Source organism: Arvicola amphibius, chromosome 8 (genome assembly GCF_903992535.2).
Source record: "Arvicola amphibius chromosome 8, mArvAmp1.2, whole genome shotgun sequence".
Taxonomy (NCBI): domain Eukaryota; kingdom Metazoa; phylum Chordata; class Mammalia; order Rodentia; family Cricetidae; genus Arvicola; species Arvicola amphibius.
In genome coordinates, this window is record NC_052054.1 from 53,578,005 (window position 1) to 53,601,883 (window position 23,879).

Below are 23,879 nucleotides of genomic sequence, written 5' to 3' on the forward strand. Positions count from 1 at the left end.
TCAGAGAACAAGGAGAAACAGCTGAGCTATTACCATATGCCAGCCCTTAGGCAGAACCTCATACACACACAACTTATTCAGGTTTTCATGCTGACAGCATTAAACTTCTGCATTCTCTTTAAAACGGTTATTTTTATTTGTGTATGGGTGCTTTCCCTGCATGCCTGAATGTGCACCATGTATATGCATGTTTGGTACATCAAGAGGCCAGGTGTTAGAACAGGAATTACCATGTGGGTGCTGGGAATCAAAGCAGGTCCCCTGGATGAGCAGCCAGGGCTCTTAACTCCTGAGCCATCTCTTTAGCCCTCAACTTCTGCTCTTGATAAGGAAAATCTAGAAGAAGCTGTTCCTCCAGCCCTGAAAGTGTGCGGGCTTCTGGGCCAGGACCATTGCTCTCTCCAATGGAGGGTGTCCCACGAGTGTTCCCTCTTCACCTCTATGCCTGCTCGTGCCCACCAGCCAGAGTTGAAAGATACCCGAGCACCATGGGCGGCTCCCCGACCAGACAAGCTGCCGCCCTACTCCCCACTGCTTCCAGGAGTGGCTGTTTGCCAGTTTGGTTACTGGCTAGAAATGCCACTTTTCTCTGCTGTTGGCCACTGAATTGCAGCTGTGGAATAGGATTTGGATGGTGTGTGTCCACAGAACCTTTGATGGCTGAAAGCCTTGCCCAGACTACCTGAGAATGAATCAGATTCATACGGACTTTTCTTTTACATCAGATTGGAAGCAGGACCCGTCACCCAGCTCTGGCTCTGATTTGGGGGCACAGCAGGAACACAACACACCTAGTGCATATCACAAGGTCATATAGCTCTCTTGAGGCTGTCACAAGGTTTGGCTACTGCCACACAGAAACTTAGTGATCATTAAAGGGATTTTAACTGTTTGTTGGCTTTGAGAACTTAAGTCTTCTAGCAACTGGCATTGGCGGTCTCTCTCATCTTTTGGAAACAGAATCAGGGATGCTATGTCAGGTGAATGCCTTTCCCACTTGGATGCCAGAGGATACAAGGGCTTTCTTTCCCTTTGCAAAGGTTCAGTAACAGGAGAGAAACAGGCTGGAGGCAGGGCTTACCCCAAGAGCCCAACTTCAAACCTTCCATCTCCTTAAACCGAAATATGAACCAGGCTATATCTTAGGACCTTTAAACTAGTTCCTGGGGGTTTCTCCAAGTGCGGTAATTTTTATAACATGCATATTAATTAAAGAAAAAATAGAGACAACTAAGGACAGTCTTGCAATGTTCTGTTCCTCCCAGCAGCACTGACAAAACCAGGAGTGAGCACAGACAGTGTTGGTTCCGCTGCTACCAGTCTGGAGGTTCGCCTCCATGTGCAGGAGGGCCCTGATGATGACCAGTGGTTATTCACTGGACTCACGGGAGGAAGGCTTCTTCAGTCATTCCTTTAAAGCAGAGTCTGACTCCTGCCTTCACACTTGACAGTTTCTCTGGGACTTCGTAACTCAGCACACCCCAAACCCGGCATTAGCCAGAGTGAACAACTCTGTAACTGTGCTGTATTCACACACAGTGTCTGCTGTGTCTGCTGTGTCTGTGGAGGTCAAAAGTGGGACGGAGAAGTGTCCTGGGTTCATTTAGTGTAGCTGTAATAGCCTCGCGGGTCTCTGCCTCTCCTAGCCTGGGAAGTGATCTCACAGGAAGACTGCCACACAAACCCAACCATTTCACTTCTGGGTTACGGGGCACAGGGCAGTGATGACGACAGAGATGGCTGGGCAGGGAGTAGAGTGTCATCAATGCTTTATTTACATGCGTCACCACGGCTTTTACAAACTAGATTATGGTTGTAAATGGAATACACAGGCAGTATCTACAGACACCAGGGAAGTAAGCATCTCCATTTCACTGGAAAGGGGCAGTTTTGCAAATCAAACTGGTTGATCCTTGAGAAGAAAGGCGGTAGGGTTAATTCATGGCAATGTATTAGACAAGGTCCTCAGGACTCAGAATGCAGCACAACAGTGGTAGCTTTGAGAGGATGAGCTGCTTCAAACCCAACGACGAACAGCTTCTTAGGTGTCTGAATATGGCCACACGCCATACTAAATTCTAGTTTGTGCAGGGGCAGAAGCAAGAAATCAAAACAGATAAGCCATTTTTACAGAAACTGTATACAGAATTACTTTTTCATTCATGCAACTTTTTTTTTCTTAAAAAAAAAAAAAGTTAAACATGTGAAGCCCGAATGCACAAGCCATTTCACAATTCTTCTGGTCTCCTTCACATCTGTGCACACCTCCCACATACACGATGTGCTAGGACATGTATACAAGGCTGATTGCCGGGCAAGGAGATTAAAATTATCTATAAGAGAAATAAGTGACCAGACACACACATTTCTTTTTTACCAGCTGCACAAGTATTCCTGGAGTGTGGCAGGGGCCTTGTAATCACAGCTCGTGAAAGAAAAACACAAATGCATAAAACTCAACAAGAGAAGATGCTTCATCCATCCAATCTGCCTGTTATACACTGAGGATTTAGTTAAAATGCCACACACTCTTGTCAGCGACCTGGGCTCTAAGGTCATGTTTGACAGACATGATTCCACAAGGCATCTTTCCCACCTCATGGCCTGGGCCCTTGCTGTTCCCATGCCCACAGCTGGTGTCACGTACCCCTGTGCCCGTGATTGCTTTTCTACAAAAGGTCTGCTTTTAATTGAAAAAAGAACATTATTGTGCCTGATCATATGCTGTCCCCCAGAAACATCAAGAAAAAGGGAACCCATTCTGTATCACCTTTGGTTTTTAGAGAGAGAAGGAACTGTCTCTGTGTCCCCCTCAGTCCAAGGGATAGGTGGAAGGCTTACTTTTTCTCTGCTTTGCTCTTGAAGGGCATTTCCAAAAGACTCAAATGCTGCTTGTTCGTTCAGCGGCTGGCGCTCCTTAGTTAGGAAAAGGCAAAGTTGCTGCCCTGTGACTTTGAACCTGTACGTGGGTTGGAAGTAGGTTGAAGTCACACCTGAGAGGGGACATAGCCTCTCCTGAAGAGTGAGCCAAGATGTCCTCTCCTCTGACCGGGACAGCAGCACACATGATGCTGATCGTCAACCTAAAAACAAGGTTTTGTGCTCCACCTGTGTGCATGGTCCTCCATTAGCAGGAGACTTAGGAACAAAATCCCATGGGCTTCAGCAGCCATTATGTGCTGAGGACACGGTGAAGCCCACCTCAGATGCACTCAGTTAAGGAGCCCAGCGCCAGGGTGGAGAGGGCCAGCATATGCTCGTCTCTAGCTTTGGTGATGAAGAGAGCCATGGAGCCCGAGAGTGCTTCAATCTTCAGCAGTTGGTACCCTGCTGTCTTACTGCCTGTCACCAGTGGACCGGACTCCCTACGAAGGCTCACACAGCCATTTCTCGTCAGGATGCCATCACGGCAGCTGGTCCTAGCCTGGGAGGTCACGCACTCATCTGCTCAGATTTTCTACAGAGCACTGAGAGAGCTGCTCGGCAGACAACGAAAGCAGGGTTCCCACAGCAGGTGCAGAGGACCTGGGCTTCACCTCTGTGGATTCTGACCGCCATAGAATTGGGCTTCTTAAGGGAGCGTGGTCTGTCGGTGTGGGGCCCCAGAGGGTGAGTGTGCAAGGGTCCTGGGCCTGGCAGGCCTCAGCTCTCCACACATCCCCTGTGTAGACTCTGTATTATTTTACAAAGTAAATTATAGCCAAGCATTTTGCCTCTGCTTTTCTGATCTGCTGAGCCTGCCCTGGCCTCACACTGCCCTTGCTTCAACTTATAATCTGTTTTTAGGACATTCTGTGAAACTTGGTGCCTGACATCCAACAAACACTGGGAAAGAAAATAAATGAGAAGCTACGTGTCTAAAAGGACTTCAATGTCTTCAAACTAGGGGCACACACTGGAGGGTTGCCTCTCTCACTCCCAGCGCTGTAAACTGCACAGCCAAGCAGCTATCTTGTGAATTAGTCTGCTCGCTTCTTTAAGCTTGGGAGAGAATTCTCAGGGCCCTCCTGTTGGAAGCACTTGGGGTTCTCCCTTGTACCTGAGCTTTTTCTGCTCCCTCAGCTGCCACCCCCACACACCCCACCAAGGAAGCAGCACCCTGGGAAGCCAGCCCACCAGCCTTCTGCCTAAAATGAAGCAGGTCGCGTGGACAGCTGACTCCTGAAGAGTCAGGGCGTGGCTAACATCACCGTAAAGGAATAAAGTAAGCAGGTACGGCCCGCTGGCAAGCAGACCACGTGACTACTACACACATTTTTCAAAATTAGACTTTAAAAATGAAGACTATAAACACAGAGCAGTTTGGAAAAAGCAATGCACTAGAGGAGAGGTCTAGTAGAGCCACAACTGCGTGACAACGTACGGACTCTGGAGAAGGCGGACTGAAATCGACAGGGCCATCGCTCAGACGTGATGATCCAGGCGAGGCAGGAAAGACGTGTGACAATACCAAATGGAACTCTCATTATGCTAGGAGCTGTGACTGCCACCAACGTCACCCCCAGGGGAGTTATAAAGCAGAGGTGCACAGGGGGCTGGTGGTGGGTGTGAGGGACTGGGTGGCACGCCTGTGTTGGTGTCCACTGTCACAGTGCGAGCAACAGCGAGGACTCGAGCAGGGAAACCGTGCTGGAACATTAGCCCACATTCCTAACATCATGCACAAAGTTCCATTTTTGTACTGTACATGATAAAATATATTTATACACTTATATGCCTAATGCTTTTTATGCAAGAAAAGAGTCTTCGTATATCACTCTGGAGAAGTACGTGTACGCTGTGCTAGCCAGGGCATCACCACACCAGTTTCTTACGTACCAAAGGTGTCCCCAACTGTCCGTCAAAGGTGTCATGAGCACACTCACACTTTGCAGGTTAAACAGAAAGCACCTATACAGCACCATAACTTTTTGAAAACAAAACAAAAAAATGAGATCCATAGAAGCAGAAAGTTTGAAGAAAAAAGTTTAAATGGCCTTATCTTGTATTTCCAAGTGTCACCTGTACAATTACAACCTAAGCTTATATATATATATCACCTTGTATGCTATTGCTTGTCACTCACACACTTCTAGAAAGATCAGAGTCTACACAGCAAGGCTGAAAGTAATCAAAAGATGTGCATGTTTCAAAAACAGTGAAGTTGGACCTGCCTCAGTGCAGACTTGGCTTGCCTATTTCGTACGTTCCTCACTGCACGGCCCAGTGGCTCACCAGTAATCCCCTACCTTCTATGAAGCAAACCAGCTCACATTCCTTTTTTTTTTCTCCTTGAAACTAAGCCCCTAGTGGCATTTGGCAATGAGCAGTAGCTGATCTTTCCTAAAGAGGTCCTGGTTCCTAAGAGCAGACACTGTCTACTGCATTAGCTGAGAAGGACGGGACCCTGGGGTCCCAGTCCACAGACCACAGACCACACCGACTCAGAACGGGAAACTCCTGGGTCAGACGCCTGCCTCCATTTGCTTTGCCTACGCGTAGTTCAGTTCTGGACGGGTGCGCAGAGCAAACAATTGTGCCATTGTTCAGTTTTTTAAAAAAGATAATTTTCTACCAAACGAAAGAAAAAAGAAAACCCCCTTTAGTTTATGTAATGTGTTAAGTTTGTGGAGTTCCGCGGGCTCAAAAGCTTGTGATGTTCAAAGCCAGCCTGAGAACTGGTTCTGGCGCTTTCCTGCTTTTAAGTGTGCTAGGGGAGGGGCGGTTAGCCTTCTCAACAGAAAAATACTGCAAGTTACCATGTGTAAAAAACTCAGAGGTCCAACGGAAACCAACACAAAACAATGCTTAAACTGTCTCAGAAACCACCATGGTAGTGGAGCACTGGAGAATGGCCTTTGGGGCGCCTGCTGAGCTTGGAAGGAAACGGGTGGTGCTGAAGGGTGCTGTCCTCGCTGGCAGGTCACTCAGAGTCAGATTTTGCATACATTATAGAGTTCTGTTCCACGGGTGAGGGCTTCACCCAGGGCCAGGGCTGCTAACAGTCTCTGCTGGGTTAGGAAAATGGCGTAGGATTCACGAAGGTGTCAAGCTGTAAACGGTATCACTGTCCACTTGCTGGGAGCAGATTTGGCAAAGGGTTTTCTCTGTAGGTCTTCTGTCAGTGTGAGGGTCTAGAAGAGAAAAGAAAGCCAGAGTTCTTAAGGGTGTCCTGAAAGTGACAGGAAGCAAGCTGCTGTATCACCTCCCTGCTTGCCCGAGTGCAGAGCCCAGGCTAAGCCTCCCAGGTCTGAAATCGAGGTCAGCGCGGGGGAACTGCTTACCTTAGTTCTTATCACAGCATCCTAAGGCTAAAAAGCCCAAAGGAGCTGGTATCACATAATCTGGAATGACCCCAACAAAGGCACACAGGGGTGTTTTTTTTTTTTTGTGGGTCTTGTTAAGTTAGGGGCAGCCATGGTGTGGATTGGGCTCTGGTCTAGGTTTTGGACGAGCAAGCTGGTCGCCCCGATCACACGGCAGTACTTCTGCAGTTCTCTCGATCAACCAAGCAGTGAACTCATCTTACTTGGCAGCCATGGCTTAGGGAGATCCCATGGTGGAGGACCAAGTCATGTCAAGTGAGCTATCTTAGGAATTATTATATATTTTTTTTTGGTTTTGTTTTGTTTGTTTTCCCAAGACAGGGTTTCTCTGTGTAACAGCTCTGGCTTAAGACTTTCAAACTTTTTTGAAACAACAACATGTACAAAAACAAATTCCCACAGAAAACCATTTTTCTTCCCCCTCAAGACAGGGTTTCTTTGTGTAGCCTTGGCTGTCCTGGAACTTGCTTTGTAGGCCAGGTTGGCCTCAAACACACAAAGATCTGCTTGCCTCTGCCTCCTAAGAACCAGGATTAAAGGTACGGGCGCCACCACCGCCTGGCCTCCCACAGAGTATCTTGTTAACATAATTATTATCCTGTCTCCACAGTCATCTTCCCAGAGTACCGGAGTGCAGGGAACCCAATGAAGAGCATCAGAAGGACTTGGGCCCACTTCTCAGCACCCACATGGCAGCTCACAACTGTCTGTAACTCCAATTCCAGAGGCTCTGATGCCCTCTTCTGGAACCACACATGTGATAAACCACATATGTATGCCAACACTCCTAACACATACAATAAAAATAAATAAATCTTAAAAAAAGAAGAAAGGATCCTCAGAGATGAAGTTAAAGGACATCAGCATGACAGGCCTTAGACACAGCTGGTTGTCCTGGGAAGGAGAGGACACGGCAACAGAAACTTGGCACCACAGCTCCCTAAGGCCATCTTCCCAGCAGGCACGTGACTAAGAGAATCCCATAAACTGTCACACAGGGCGGGTTATCCACCCCTCCCCACTGTGAGCTTCAACCCTTTCGGGACTGTCAGCAGGACAACCTTCCTCTGCCGGACTGAGCACCCTTGTCATATTTTCCCTGCTGACAGCTCTGAGGAGCAGAAGGAAGGATGTTTTTGTCAGAGGCAAAGATGGTAACTTAGGAAAAGAAGATCCCTATCTTTCTGTGGACCCTGGTTTGGCTGAGGACTTTTTCTGGCAGTATTCTGCTTTGTGAAGCCACTGCACACTTTTACTTTGGCCTATAAAATAATGGTCTGTTAGTTCCCGAGGGATGAAAAGCTAAAATAAACCCCAGACCCGTTATCTGTGAGGACCATAGCCACGGAGAGACACTGTTCTATGTCTTCTATGTGGCTCCCGAAAGTGTGATCCAGCACGAACACACAGATGAGTCCTTTAAAAAGGATTAGGCATTTCCCTTTGCAATGCGAGCTAATAATCACAGTCTAACATCACTATGACATTAATCATCAGGGACCAAGTTCCCCAAGTCCCAATCCTGACATTCTGTAAGTGCCTGGGGAGAAGTGGCAGGGTATTACCTAATTCAGACCCCTCCCTGGTCCCCTTTGGTGTTAATTATTCTGCTGTGAAAACTAGTGCATGATGGGAAGATGACATACTTCATTCCCCAAGAACAGAGGCTGAGCACGTGGCCTGAACAACTTGTGAGGGAGCGTCCAGAGTGTACCTAAGCACCCAGTATGCCATCATCTATCTAGTTAGGACTGGCCACGGGCCCTGAAACTAGGACATGAGCCACACCATAGCAGTAGAGTCAACCAGCTATCGTCCCCAGGCCCCCCTCCCTCCGCAAAGGCCCAGCATCCTCTGGGAATGTCATCATTAAGAAGAAGATGCACTAATCATCACTCTCCCCTTTCTGCAGAATGGGGCGGGGTCACCTGTGACACTATGCACTGGAGTTCCCTCCAGGGTCTCAAGCAACGCCTCCTGGGGAGGCCTATGCAGGAAGCTGCCTCTGTGCCTGTGGGCTGAGTCAAGAGGGCCAGAGACAGCTCCTACAGAGGGCACGTCTCACAAAAATCCCTCACTACACCCCTCTGGGAGGCCATGGCTCTGTTGAGTTTTCCTTTTCTGTGGTAGAAGGAAAACAGTGTAAAAGAACCAGACACATGCTGAGGAGAAACACAACCATCCTAATAGGGAAGGCCTTGAGGACTCAGGTGACCAAAGGACTCCTAAGGAGATAGGCACTTGAATGTCAGAACAGCTTCTGCAGCTCACTGTTGGCACCTGTCCATCAAAGAGGAACTGAAAAGGAAGGGAGCAAAGTGACAGGACCACCACTAACTGGGGATTCAACCATGCTTGGATTGGACTGGTGGAAGTTTCCACTGATTTAGCTAGCTCTGGGGCTTGTGTACGTCTTGATGGTCCTGTAGCTAAAAACAAACCCAGACTGGAGAAGGAAGCAGGCAGCTGAGAAACTTTACAGCCATTACTCAGTAGTTACTAAGCAATATACCAGTTAGCAATTCAGAAACGCGGTCCTGTTTCCCAGGGACCCTCGGGGAGGAAGAAGAGGCCTCGTCTCTCCTCACTACGGCCATGTGTGAAATCAGGCTGTGGAATCGAGGAAAATGAAGCGGTGTACTCTAAGGTGTCTGCTGAGAAGCAGTCCCTCTGTGATCCTGGCATCCACGGGGAAGACAGGGTTCTGCCTAATTATTACTGCCACGCCACACGATGCTCTAAGAAAGGGAGATGCCTCCAAAATGACATCAAACAGAACCACCCAATCAACTTGAATTTGGACACGGAGCATAACTGTCCTCCCACAGCCTACTCCACCGTGACAAGCCTGTGTTTGTCGGCAGCCTTTTTATCTTGTTGGCAGCGGAGAAAGGAAGACCCCAATAACCAAACGTGCCATGAGGGGAAGGAGAGTTGGATGAGACAGACTCTCATGTCCACAAACCCATGAAGGTTAGCTAGCAACCATCTCATGGCAAGAATTCTGTCTGGAAGAATGTCTGCTTGGAAGCAAAGGTGAAGGAAGCACTGGGACCCTCATGCCTAGCTGGGGGCCAAGGATGGAACACTCAGGACAGAGAAGGACGGGATCCTTTGATGAACAGGGCAGAGGCTCGCAGTTCAGGGAACAGCTGTGGGTTTCCAGGTTTCAGTATTTTTGCTGGAGCACAAAGCGAAGAAATACCCTGCCTGTTCCACTCATCAGCGATCCGTGGCACTCAACAAAGCCTCCCGTGCTGGTGCCAACTTGGGCAAACCACTTTTGTGAACCTTTTTGTTTGTCTGTTTGTCTGTAGACAGGGTTTCTCTGTGTAACTTTGGAGCCTGTCCTAGAACTCGCTCTGTCGAGGCTGGCCTCGAACTCAAAGAGATCTGCCTGCCTCTGCTTCCCGAGTGCTGGGATTAAAGGCGTGCCCTACCACTGTCTGGCTGAGTCTTTAAAAAAAAAAAGATTTATTTTTATTTTATGTGCATTGGTGTTTTGGCTGCAGGTCTGTCTGTGTGAGGGCATCAGATCCCCTGAAACTGGTGCTACAGACAGTTGTGAGATACTCAGTGGGTGCTGAGGATTGATCCTGGGTCCTCCGGAAGAGCAGTCACCATTCTTAGCTACTGAGCCAGCTCTCCAGCCCATTTTTGTGAGTCCTAAGTAAGGCAGCCACATCACGTAGCCCAGGCTGGCCTTGAAGTTAGGCTCCAGTCCCCACCTCCCTGTGGCTACACCGAAATGCTGCACCCCCTCTGAGACACCCCTGCAAAGGTAAACATGCACACCACAGGAAAGAGGGGAACCTTGCTGAGTTTTCTTTACCTTCTGGGTTGGGACAGGTGAGGGAGTCTAAAAGTAGGTGGTGGTATCAGCACTTTGTCTATGCACATCTGCTGCTGGGCCTATGGCTGGCTACACAGTGCTGTCCAGAGAGGGGGTGGGGAGGAGTCATCTGAATAGAACCCACCTAGGCAACCGTGGTTTGGAGCTGTGGTAGGCACTGGAGACTTTACGAGGGAAAGATAGGTAAGGAACTTCTAATCGCACTGGAAGGCACGTTTCTATTTGGTGGCAAAGCCTTCCAGCAGAAACCTGCCTGAACTCTGTGTAACCAACCTGTCTGGAGGAATGAGTGTGTTCTAAAGAGAGGTTTGTGCTCTATCTAAATGGACCCCAAGAAATAACAATCTCCCCAGGAATCTCCTGCAGGAGAGGAAGGCTGATGTCACTGAGGTGGGTCAGGGGAGGAACTTAACCTCTAGGAGAAAAAATTACAACTAGCCAGATGACCTGGCAGGGGACACTTGGCAGTGAGCCAGTGGTGGGCAGGGACCACTGTTACCCAGGCTGCTCAGCAAAGCACCTCTTCCTATTTGAACCCTGCCGCCACAGGCCAGGATTCCCGATGCCAGTCCCGGGTCCCTCTGCCCAACATGGCCACGGAAAATAAATCCCCCTTTCTGCTTCTTACTCTTGTCTCCTTTAAGTGGTGGTTGCGGACAGGTGGCGGAACCAGGCTGCGGCCCCTCCATCGGCTAACACGAGCTCTTCCTACCAGGTGAGTAAACACAGAGGCGATAACACTTGGGGTAGCATGGACAGGCAGCAACCTACACACATCACTTAAAAACAAAAAGCTCAGCTTGCAGAAAAGCGGGTGAGCCCTGTGACATGCGGGGCTGGGCCGGGACTGCTGTCTCCTCAGGAGCATGCTGAAGCCTCTCAGGTGTCAGGGAAAGCCTACAAGGCCTGGCTGGAGGGCTGGAGACAGCATCTTCAAGAGGACATTTTGACGCCTGGACTTGTCTGTCTGCCCTCTTGGCCAGCCTTTGTGCTGTGCCGACAAAATGCAGGGAGACCAAGAGAAGGAACAATTTTCGGACTTCACAGCTGAGGACAAAGAATGGTGCCAAGGATTACTGATGGCTAAGGACAGCAGACAACAGCCTTGGAGGAAGGCGAGAAAATCCATGCTCTACTGTATGTGTGCTGGAGTCTTCTGACTCATAGAATATACAAAGTTTGGGATTCGATTTTTTCAAAAGAACCACTTTTGCCAAGTGTGGTGACACATGCCTTTAATCCCAACACTAGGGAGAGAGTGGAATACAGATTATGGTGAGTTCAAAGCCAGCCTGGTCTACAAGGCAAGTTCCAGGCCATCCGGGGCTACATAATAAGATCCTGTCTCAAAAAACAAAACAAAGAAGCAAGCAACCAACCAACCAAAAAAACCCCAAATCAACCAATCAAAAAAGCCCCAAAACCAAACCAACCAGACAAAAAGAACCACCTTTTTTGGGGGGGGGGGGGTGGCGGTTAAGATCCTCTCCTAATTGTGGCTAATTACCCTCAACTATAATACCCCAAAGTCTCACTGGCAAAGACCTGTGGGATCAAGCCTCACCATCTTCCACGCCCTCCACCAGTGTGCTGAGATAAGCCACACACTCACCTGCCAGTCATCTCGGGGACACTTGGCCCCGCCTGCTCTCCTCCTACCCAGGTGAATCACCAGCAGGCTTCACTCTGCCTTCCCCAGATGCTTGCCATTTCACTGCTCTGCCTGGCACCTGGCACTTCAGTATCCAGTGTCCAGAATGCCTCCCCACACCCCCAGCTCCCAATACACTGAATTCCTTGAAAGCGGGCCACAGTCTTTACAATGACTCAAGCGCCAGGGAACACTTGCTATTTTAAGAGCGCCATCTTAGACACAGTATTTGCCCTCAAGCAGCAGCAATTCCTGTGAGTGGAATAAATTGTCCTCATGTCCCAAGTAGCCTGGAAAGCTTCCGAGTAAGCTGGAGTGGCCCTTCCTTCCTGCCCACTGCCCCCCAGCGTCCTTTGACTCTGCTGCTTCTGGGACCTCTTCAGACAGGCCAAGAGCGAGGCTCGCTGGCACGCAGGCAGAATATACTGCTTGAAGAACAGAATCTAAGATTTGTAATGCTTCCCGGGGAGGAGGGTTTTTATGAAGTTTCTAAAATTCCTGTTTCTTCTAAGGTAAAGTTGAATTCAAGGCATATTTTAAGATTCAATGGATTCTCAACTATGTAATGTTTCTGTACACCCCACCATGTAAAGCCCTCAAATCCCAACATGAAGTCTCGCTACAGAAGGGAACAGGAGCCCCGAAGAAATGCTTACAGACATAAGCCATGACCTGAAGAGTCCCATGGACCTCCACCGGGTGTGACCCTGGGGTGAGGTGGGGTGAATTATGGCAGTATCCAGGTTGGGGGTGCTAGAGAGTTCCTGAGGGTGGGTGGACCTGAGGGTCCAGTTGCAAGGCACAGAAGACAGGGTTCAAAGTCCTCTTCCTATGTCAGACATAAGTAATAACAAACCAGCTTCAGCAGAATTCAAACTATACATCCACCTGTATTAAGGTTTGACTAGGACTTGCAGGCGACACAGACAGTGGCCATGAACCAACAGGGGAGGGAAAGCAAGAGGGAGCAGAAAGAAGGGAGCTGATGCCAAGTCTGCAGGAGACAGGTTGGCAGCCAGGCCAGGTGTGCTGATTCCAGTAGGAGGCGAGTCTTGATCTCATGTCCTCATCTCAGGGCAGTACACTGTCCACCTGCACCACACAGGGCAGCCTGATGGGAACTCAGCTGCCCCTCGCAAGGTGTGTTTTGGTTGAGGCACTCAGAGGCAGGTAGCATTTAAGCTCCACCTTCTAACAGGTTCATCGCCACATTTTTGATTATTTATAACTTTGTCTGTATGGCTTTCTGATCATTTCCTGAACATACAAATGATCAACAGATGTTCCATTGAGCCATTGGGCCATGTTTACAATTGGAGGACCAACAGAAAGGGTAAGGACTTTGACTTTGAACATAAGAAGTCTACGAAAGCATCTGGCTGGGGTCTCCTTGGCTATTAACTTCCCTAAGGAACTAAATCAAACATTCCACAGGGATACAAATATTTTTCTCTGAAAAAAGAAAACAAGGCCTGGACTGCTTTCACCAGAGAGAAGAGGGTGAAAGACTAGCATAGGAGAAAAGGGAGGAGAGAAAGAGGGGGCATGGCAGCACACAAACCTTCAATCAAATCAAGACTGACAAGTACAGCCTGTCCTTTGGAAACACTGCAATTACCATACGACTTCATGACCAAAGAGTCTCATCCTTTAACAAATGAACATCATGGGCTTAAAGGTCACTAAGCAAACAGAAAATCTAGAACCACGGAGTAAGGGCCACATCTCTTACTGGGAGAGACGGAAATAAAAGCAGACCAGATAGATTCATGCAGTCCAGTTTCCCAAGACCTGGAGCAGCCTAGAAGACAGCCTTGCCTCTCAGATGGTCACCCAAGCAGAGACTTGCAGCCTAAAGTACAGTGACTGATTTTCTGACCCTCAAACCGTGTGGTGCCCAACCAGAAACTACCAGCTTTTAGAGGCCAGACCAGTGTGAGCATCTGCCCATCTGAATATTCCTTTCTGCTTCCACAAAAGCCCCAGGAGACTGGGAGTACCTCTGCATCCCTAGTGGTCAGAGATGCCTGACAGGGAGGATGAGGATGAGAGGTCCAGGCTCCTGACAAGCTGTGGACTAGTTCAGGTGGAGGCTCTGGCTTCTGAGCAAAGGAAGCCAAGGCTTTTCCCAAGTGGTCTGGTCCTGGCTCCACCGAAGACCCACAGCAGCCCAGGGAAAGGTGGGGCCCTCCTTTGGAGATGCTAATGGGATGCTTGGGGAAGGCCTGAAACCTGGCAAACAGCAGCCTCTCTAACTTGTGGCCCCAAAGGGGCATGGGGACTTGGAAGGCTCAGCTCCAGAAAGCAAGTCTCACCGAACCTAAACTAGCTTTAGCTTTCGAGGAAGGCAGCTGCGTCTTGCCAAGAGCGGAAGATTGGCTCAGTTGCTTCCTACAGTCTGAGAAATTACGGAATCACTTAAAATCACAATAAACATCAAATAACTTCTTAACAAAATGACAAAACACAGTATCCCGCAAATTAGTTTTTACAAAAGCTAGCTCTGTACAGGAAGCATAAACGCTTGCCCCACTGTCTAAGTAAGCCTGGTGAGACTGGATGCTGCATAGCCATGAAAACGCAGCCACCTGCGAAGGCCGGCCTCTCTGCCATGACCTCAAGCCTGAGTGAGCTGCAGAGAGGTATTTAAACCCACAGTTCCCCTCAGAGCAGAGCCGGGGGATGATGCACTGCAGTGGGTGCTCATGTCCAATCCGAGAAACTGGCCTAGAAACCAAGCACTCAGGAAAGGAAGCCAGCGCCTGGGTTCAACCTGTACTTTGACCTATCTGCATGGAGCGCCTGTAGAAATAGGGCCTTTATTTTATGCTCACAGGAGAATAAGTGGAAAATATGTAACAATGGACTCGTCTGCAGGGGTGACCGAGAAAACTCCAGCATGCTAAAGCAGTCAGTCATAGTGCATTGGTCTGTGGCTCAGATCCCCAGGGAAGGCACTCTTACAACAGGGCAAACAGTTGCTGCCACTGCCACCTCCTTCCCGTCTAGGCCATGCAGCCCGATTCACCTTTCTCTCCCATGCCAGGTGGTACTCAAACTTCATTCGCTGAATCTGGCTGTTCTTGAGCATTTCCACCCACACAGGGCCGGCCACACGGCAGGGCTGGGAAGTGCTCGCTAAATGCCCAGGAAAGTTCAGTGTCATCCAGAGAGCTGCTGACAATCAAACACCCGGGGTAAGGGGTTCTGGTTCTCAAGGAAAAAAGATTTGATTTGAGATATTGAAGAAACTTAGGAAATGTGTATCAATTTTCCTTTACTGTCGTCAACACTAAAAAGATCCAGTCAGAGCCGGATGGTGGCTCCCCCCTTTAGTCCCAGCACTCCAGGAGGAGAAGCAGGCGGATCCCGAGTTACCAGACCAACCTGATCTACAGAGCAAGTTCCAGGACAGCCAAGGGCTACACAGAGAAACCCTGTCTCAAAACAAAACAAGAAAAGCAAACCAAAACAAGAAGGAAAAAAAAAAAGAGCCAGTTGGTCTCACCATGGATGACAGAGCAGCTTTTCAGAAAACCGAGAGGCAGAACTCTGTGTGCTGGTGTTGCTGTGACCACAGGGGACAGCAGGGTTCATTCTCCACAGGGCACAGTACAATCTGTGTTTACATTCCCTCAAGTGAAGTGATCAGTATCAAGAAAGATGTAACATTGATAGCCACTATTACCTGTATTTTGTTAGAATTATCTCCCAACATAAACTTTAAAGACACGATAGAAATACAATAATCAGACATTAGTCAACTGGCATCACAGATTTGCCTCTTTGGGCAAGTAGTCTAAACATCAATCCTAAGTTCTCATTCTACACACGTATTTGCCAGATCTTTCCAGTTCTGCCCCTCACTGTTCATCCCAGCGGGACTGTTTTACAGACTGGTTAGGTTTCAAGTTTAAGCCACACCTGTTACACACATTTAAAAGGCTCCGATTCTGTTTCCCATTGACAGATAGAAGACCAGTACCCTCAGACTTATCACTCACGTAGCTAACGACGGGAAAGGGAGCAATTCCTCCCATCTCCATCTAGCTTCCCCTAGTGGATGTTTTCCAGTCTTTTAAAAATCACAAAGTAGTTTACATATAAAACTACATTCTGAATTCTCCCCAGAGGGGTCTCCAAATACTAAAGGAAGAAGAATAGCAAAAGATCTTGTTAATTTGGAAGTCGATTTTAAGACAACGGTGAGATTTAAGCAGATTTCTTGTGGAGAAGATGCCTGTCAGACTCCAGCGAGAGCCACCACGCCACCTTCTCATGCACGTTCCCAAGTCCGCAAGCACCTGGAAGAGGCCGCTCTACCCACCCAGGAGCAGCCTCAGAACACAGCTGTGTTTCTTTGCAGAGCGCTCAGGGGATGGAAGGCTTTTCTCCAAGCCCTAAAACAAATGCTACATGGGAGACTCAAGCTCTCCAGAGATTCCTGTCACAGGGGTTCTCCAGTAAGATGTCACCTGGCCAGAGCCGCTCCATTAGCCCAGCGGGGGCCACGTCACCTGGTGTTGGCGCACTGCACACCAGTCTGGAGAAGTAACAAAGCAGAGGCAAGCCAGGAAGAAGGGGCTTGGGATGACTTGAGGGGGGAAGTGAAGCTGAGAGCCTGCCTTTAAGCCTGCTTCCAAAATTCAAGAGACACCTTTAAGAAAGTGGAAACAAACTTAAAAGTTAAAGAACAAAGCAAAAATCAACCCCCAGTACTTTTGGGGTCACACCATGCTCCTGATGATTGACAGAATTCTTTCTAAAAAACAGGATGGAAATTTTCTACCAGAAAAAGCAGACTCCCCCAAGTCCTTCCCCTTTACCCCACAGTTAGGGTATTTCTTCTCTTGTCCTATGGACATCCCAAGATAGACTGTTTTCAGGAGAACTGAGCAATTTTTTCTGCGGTTTGTTTTGTTCTGTTTTTGGAAAGGGTCTCGCTGTGTACAACCCATGCTGACTTTAAACTCTTGATCTTCCTCGCCTTAGCCTCTCCAGTGCTGGGATCACTGGTGTGTGCACAGTTGCAGCCTTTCCTTTATTACTGAGTGAATAATGTGTGCAGGTGTGGGCATGTGCACGCCACTGTAAGTGTGGAAGTCAGAGAACAACTTTCAGGAGTTGCTTCTCTCCTTCTGTGGATTTGGGGGCTCCAGCTCAGCTCCCAGCTTGTTGGGCAAGGCCCCTTAACCAACTAAGCCATATTGCCAGCCCTCGCTTTATTTTTAACAGGGGAAAACAAAACAAAACAAAACAAAACCCTCAAATCTACCTCCCTTAAAATGTTCTAAAAAGCTAAATAACAACTTGAAGTTTCACTGGGGTATAATGATGAAATGTACTGTGTCCAAAATAGAAATGTATCACGAATCAAAGTTCATTATATATTTAAATCTCCCTTAACAGATTTTCAGACATTTTTTTATAAACACACACAGCACGCTATTCAACTAGAAGGGAAATCTACACTGGAAACAGACAAAAACTGAAAGCACATTTTCTTCTAAACTCTTTCTAGTAAGCTAGGAAGTAACCTTCTTACAATGATAAACAAATTAAATTTTCTTATGTCTTCAGAAACCACAATTGCATTCTTCTTCAAGAAAGACAAACCATTTATTCTTCCAAAATCTGAATATCTACATTTCTAAAGTCAAGTCAAGTCTCAGGTCCAGTTTAGGTCTGGCAGTAACAGGCTGGCAATGTCCTTCCCCTTAGCTTCCATTACAGTATTCTTACCAGCTCGAGGCTATTAAATGACCACAGCAGATGTCTGGGTTTCTATCAGGAGCCTGCCTGTGCCTGGGAAAACTGAGCCGCTTCAGACTCAGAATGCCCCACGTCCCCCTTGACAGCTACCCGGGGAGGGCTTCAGTGAGCTCACCATGGGAGACCCTTGTAATTCCTGCCCCAGGGAGGAGGGTTAACAAGACTGGGGTTAGGGATTTGAGCTTCTTTTCTCTTTTGTTACCATTTGAAGGCGGTGCTAAGTAGCTTGCTGAGATTGAAATTAAAAAAAAAAAAAAAAAAAAAGAAGACAGGGAGCTGAGGATACAGAGCCCTTTAACACTGGGCACAGCCAGCTGGCAGAAATAGCCAGATGCCCCTCCCTAATCCAGGAGAAGGGCTCCAGGGAAAGTCTGTCCATTGTTCACTCTGGCCCAGTCTAGCGTTCCTTTGCTTTTTGTTTTTTAACCATTTACAAACACTAAGAACTATTATGGATCTATGGACTACGGATTAACTCTATGACCTGAGCAAAGTGATTAAGCCCTGTGGCTCCCCGCCTGCTCACTTGTCAGTCAGCACGCTCACCGCCTGCACCGACCACAACACTTCAACCTGAGGCGTTCCATTGTGGCAGCGGCCCTGTGGAATGGCAGGACCCGATCTTCCTTGTCTAAACAGAGAGTGGGGCTCAGGAGCTAAGCGACAAGTCCATCAGTGTAGCCTGGGCTGGACCCTAGTGGCCTCATGATGCAGCCTGGGCTAGCTTCAGATGCGCTCCTCCCTTCTTTGCTTCCCAAGGGCTGGACTGCAGGTGTGTCCCACCTGCCCAAGTCCTTCGCTTTTCTCCTAGTCACAGAGCCTGCTGCTTCTATTACAACAGCATTAAGACACGGCCATTTAAGGGAAACTGCCATACTCCTCCCTGTGAGGTGTGACCTAAGGACACACATTAATGCTCTCAAGTGCATCCATGCAGTGAGTGGGCTGTGTAACAGAGACAGAAACTTGCCATGAAGGAGACGGGGCTCCAGATGTGAGCCCCGATAGACACCAGCTCAACAAAGCCGTCTGAGCCAGAAGGACATCTTATCTGTGTACGGTGCAGTATGTGCTTTGTGGTAACCTGTATCTCTGTTAACGACATTAAAAATTTGTAGACAGTCAATGCTGATGAGAACTAACTGCTGAGTGTCAAATACGGTGAACAACAACAACAAACCTGAAAAAAATGAAATAATGAAAAAGTCGCCACTATCCACAACTATGTCATCCAGTACCTGATATCACGTATAGGTTCAGAAACAGAATGCATAAAATACCCTATAAAAACATGTATTTTCAACCTAGTTTGCTTTTTAAAATGATTTAATTCTGAGCAATAATGGAGTCTTGCACTGTGAAAACTAACCTAACAGATCCAGCTCCATATGCCGCCGAGTCCACAAACACCTACAGTTAATCAGCAGTCATGCGAAACATGACTTTTCTAGGGCGTGAAGACCATCACACAGAAGAAACTTTTTCTAAGAAACTCTCTGGGGCTGGTATGCTTCACCCTGACCTATGACATACGCGGCTCCCTGACCTCTCATCCTCCACCCACAGAGGGAGGGAAGCCGGCCTTAGCTCTGAAGGCAGATGATATACAGAGTGAGCTCTCTGACTGTACAGTTGTTCTTTAACCGAGAACAACGGTGCGCCCTGTCTAGTCTGCAGTTAAGACTGCTGACGTCACAGTTGCTGCAGCTCCTCATGGGCTGCCCTTGCCACCCCCACCTGCTGCTCTTATGCATGGCACTGGGCACTGACCTGCTTTGCCCACTTCCCCTTTCCTCAGTGATCCTTCAGCCTGGCACCCAGCTCTGAGATGAGGCCTGCTTAGCACCAGTGAAGTTCCCCACGTTCAAACCAACAACGCTCTGTGTGGAGATGAGGGAGTCAAAGTTAAAATCCAACCCATCGGCGTCCATGAGTTCACTACGGATAATGGACTCCATGTCACATTCCAAGCTCCCATTGAACATGTCCAGGTCCAAGTCACTGGGGAACTTATCATGGCCCATGACAGGAAGGTTTGCATTAGCTGAGTACAGTGAAGAGCCTGAGAGAGAGTCCGAGAGGGTTTGCATAGACTGGCTGACGGGAGACGGCTGCTGGTGTTTGGCTGACCCGAGGCTGCTGGAGTCACTCAAGCCCAGGTTGCTGACAGAACTTGACAAGGCACGGCTGCCACCAAGAGCGCCCTGGGTTTGGTGCTGGTGGTGGAGCAAGTTCTGATTGACCAAACTCCCCTGGGTAGGCTGGGCAGCAAAGGACATCATTGGGTCATTGCGAAGCATCACATTCCGGCGGGCGTTCTGGGCAGACACAGCAGTGCTGGCCTGAGACATCAAGGGGTCTGACTGGGTCATCATGACATCGCTGTGACTGAGTGAGTCTGAAGTGAGCAGGTCTTGGAGTGTCTGGTTGCCATAGTGTGACATGGAAGAAAAGGTGGCTGCCTTGTTCTCTTGGATGGTCTGCATGGGTGACTGGCGCAAGGAGTTCAGAGACGAGGGCCCGAACACGGTGCTGTTGAAGGAGCTGGTGGGGGAACCTAGGCTGGAGCTCTTAGCGGTGTACGGAAAGCTGGAGCTCCGCTGCATAAGCCCCCCAGGAGGTGACTGCTGGGACGACGGGAGCGTGATGTTATCGAGCAAGTCATCCATGAGGTTGTCTGCCAGCCCATCGTTCAGATTCATGGTGCCAGCCATGTCAGTTAGCCGCGGGAGCTCCACAGTACACGGCTTGCTCACAGAGGGCGACAGGCTGGCAGAGCTGCTATAGAGCATGGGGGAGAGTGGAGCATCGTCGTCGTGGACATCATCCAACTCTGTGCTTGCCAGGATGGGCGACAGGCGGCCACTAACTGTGCTGGCGTTCGAATTGGTTCGTGAGCGGAAGTCTGTCCACGCGTCCAGCTCGTCGCTGCTGCGGGATGTGGGGCTGCCGGGCCACTTGGAGAGCTGGGAAGGGCTGTCGTCTGTTGACTCTGGGGCAGCCTGCAGGGCCGCCTTCTTCTTGGCTGCTCGGCCACGGCTCTTGGTGTACTTGTTGCTGTTGTCCATTGAGACAGCCCGTCGGCGGGGGGCCTTCCCACTCTTCCCCCCATCAGGGTTGATGATCCACCAAGAGCTCTTGCCGGTCCCCTCATTCTGAACTCTCATGAATCGGCTGTGCAGTGACAGGTTGTGCCGGATAGAGTTCTGTAGAGAGAGAAGGCAAAATGGAGAGTGTGAGCCAGGATAGTCCAGTCCAAAACAGACATTCAAAAAAAGATTCTTTAAAAAAACATCATTTTGGGGGGAAATAGGAGGGCATCAATCACGTATGTGCGCAGACATCAGAGGACACCTGTGGAGCAGGTGCTTTCCTTCCTCCACGTGAGCACTGAGAACCGAATTCAGGTTGTCAGGTTTAACAGGAAAAGTTTTACCCACTAAGCAATCTTGCCAGGTCAGCTTCAATTTTATAGGCCAGCATTTTTATTTATTTATTTTTAAATAGCAAACATCTTTGTGACTTGGAACAAAGCGCCAGGTTAAACAGGAAGCTTCAGGCTGGGAAGGTGGGGACGCTGGAAACACAGGAGCTCACTGACACTGCTTTTCCAAATTCTTAAGTTTTGTTGTACTTTCTGTAATTTATGTATTTTTTTCCTTTCTTTTCTGGAGATGGTGTTTCTCCGTTTAGTCATGGATGTCCCAGAACTAGTACTGTAAACCAGGCTGGCCTCGAGCTCAGAGATCTGCCTGCCTCTGCCTCCGCCAGATTAATGGAATTAAAGGCGTGTGCTATCATGCCCAGCCTGTAATTATATTTCTCATTACTTTAGTTCACACTGATAATTTATTACCATGCACTCCCTCTCCATACTTTGCAATAAACCTCCAGCTCTCCGAGAAACAAGTTAGCTTGGTAGCTACTCTGTTCTCTTACAGTCCTCGGCGCCACAAGTACAGGGCCAGCAGTTCCTTCTTAAACACTGCTATCAGAGTGTGAGGTTTTACTTGTCCCCTCTAGGGTCCATCCTTCCACAATTTCACCATATAACTTCTGCAGCTATGGAAAGGGCGGGGCGGGTTTTCAGGGACCACGAAGAAGTAAGTCTCTCATCTGGAAGAATTTACATCATTTAGACATTCTGCACCCTCAGGAACTGTGGGCTGGGCAACTTCCTTCCAGAGAGCACAGCATGAAAGGGGGAGAGAGTAGTCTGCAGTGGAGAAACCTGACAGACGCTGTGTCAGCTGGGTGGCCAGGGCTACAGCAGCAGGGCCTAGCACACTGCTAGGGTACATCCTAGATAAAATGCACCAAAAAGGACAGCTTCTCCAAAACCTAAACCCCAGACTAATCATAAGAAAAGCGTGAATCCCACTGAATGGACAATTACAAAAGCCAGTTCAGTACTCCCAGCAGCATCGCAGCCAAGGAGAGATGAAGGGAACACAGGGAAGAGCTAATGCACCCTGGGTGGGATCCCACCACAGAACAAAAACAAAACGAAAGTAGAAAAAAATTGGGAAGTCTGAGTAGCATGTACAGACTTTAGCTCATAATAATACATATTGGCTCATCCACTGTGACACTTTTACCAGGACTTAGGGTGCTAAGGTGGGGACACTTGATGACGGATACATGTGGATCTGTTATTTTCACAATTTTTCTATATATCTAAAACAAAAGCCCCCCCCCCCCCCTTAAAGTAGGGTAAACCCCTTCAAAGTCCTAATGATTTGAATGACTGCAAGAACTTCCTCCTGGCTTAGTGGATACACCTAGCTGTCAAGGATAATCAGGCCCAGCCCCGTCTCCGGCACTGGCCGACCACGTGATCTCAAACAAGTCATTTTATCTGTCTGCAACAACAGCAGGTTGCCATCTTCATCGTGGCCATGATCACATCCAGCCGGCCCTCCCTCCTGGATGATAGAACCAGGACAGATGATAATGCACTTCAGACACCGGGCACGCCGTGCAGTCAGGGTTTCACTCCTCCCGTGAAGTCCATAGTGAAGGGTGTTCAGAGCCTAGGAAAGCCCACTCTAATCTGTAAAATGCCTTATGTGCACGCGGCAGGAAAAAGAGTTGATGGTGTTCCCCACACCTGGAATAGCACCTGCAGGCCAGATGAGCTTTTACTGGCACGTTAAAGATGAAAGACATTGCCTAATACTGCATATTAAATATGAACAATTCTAAAAGTCACATTTAAAAGGAATTGGCAACCATCAACTGTATTTATGTAGAAGATACAAATACATGTGTTCTACCAGATTGTTTTTAAAACACAGAACGTCAACAGGATTTTTGTCATAAGTAAATAACTCAAAATACACGCAATTTCTAATGTACATTCCTATCCAAGAAGGAACTGCAGTTCATGCTGGGCAAAGAACACCAGCAGTTACGGCATGGCTGCCATTTCCACAAGTGCATCAAGATCGGTACGGTAACAGGCAGCACCTTCAGGGCCTGAGGCAGGTGTTGCCCGGGAGACTATATACCCTGCTCTTTTCACATTCAATTTTTTAAAAAGGAGTAATGGCATGTGTACTAATGGTTCAGAAATTTTATTTCTTTGAAGCCAGATACTTTATGAAGTGGGTAACATTCCTGATGTGAACTTGCAGAGAACAGGGCAGTCCCTCTTTCTGAGTACATGGGTAATTCAATGCATTCAATAAAAGCATCAACACAAACTTCAGGGTGAAAAGAGAGCTGGTCCTGAGGCTTTAGGGGCACAATGCAGACATTCCCCTAATTCCTCCAACCTGTTAGCCTCCTTTACTGTAAATTTTGGGAAGAGTTCACATGAACACCAAACGTTTACAAAAACGAGCAATCTTAGACAGTCAGCAAACCTCTATAATAGGAGACGATATTTGTTAAATGTCTTTTACTGTTATCAATTCTAAAACCTACCAAAAGACCAATGAAACATTTTGTGGATTTTCTGACGGCCATCTATGACTCTAACCCCTAATGACGTATATGTATATGTATAATTTGCTGCAATCACAAGTGGCTAGAATTAGAGGTATCAAACTTCTGGAAGGGCCTGGAGCCTGGCTTGGAAGGCCCAGCACCACATGGTGACAGAGCAGGGATGGGTCCCTAACTACAAAGTGGAGATCTGAAGGCCTGCCAGATCACAGCACCGCTGGCTCCTGAACCTGAGTCTTAGAGTTAGTTACCCCCTCCAATCCTCACCACAGGGCCGAGGCAGTGTAGCAGTACCCCAATTTTGCACATGAAGGCTCAGCCTCTGAGATATGAACTATTAGAGCCCACT

At 48.4% G+C, this 23,879-nt stretch overlaps 1 protein-coding gene across 1 annotated transcript in view; it reads right to left on the minus strand.

Moving 5' to 3' along the window:
• Window positions 1–1,752: 1,752 nt before the first annotated feature.
• Foxo3 (forkhead box O3) overlaps window positions 1,753–23,879 on the minus strand; it is a 91,336-nt gene continuing 69,209 nt past the window's right edge. Inside the window, exons 3-4 of the mRNA XM_038339128.1 lie at window positions 19,352–20,787; window positions 1,753–6,113 (exon numbers count right to left, since the gene is read on the minus strand). Coding sequence (XP_038195056.1) covers window positions 19,387–20,787 — 1,401 coding nt within the window. The 3' untranslated portion in view covers window positions 1,753–6,113; window positions 19,352–19,386. The remainder of the gene's footprint in view (window positions 6,114–19,351; window positions 20,788–23,879) is intronic.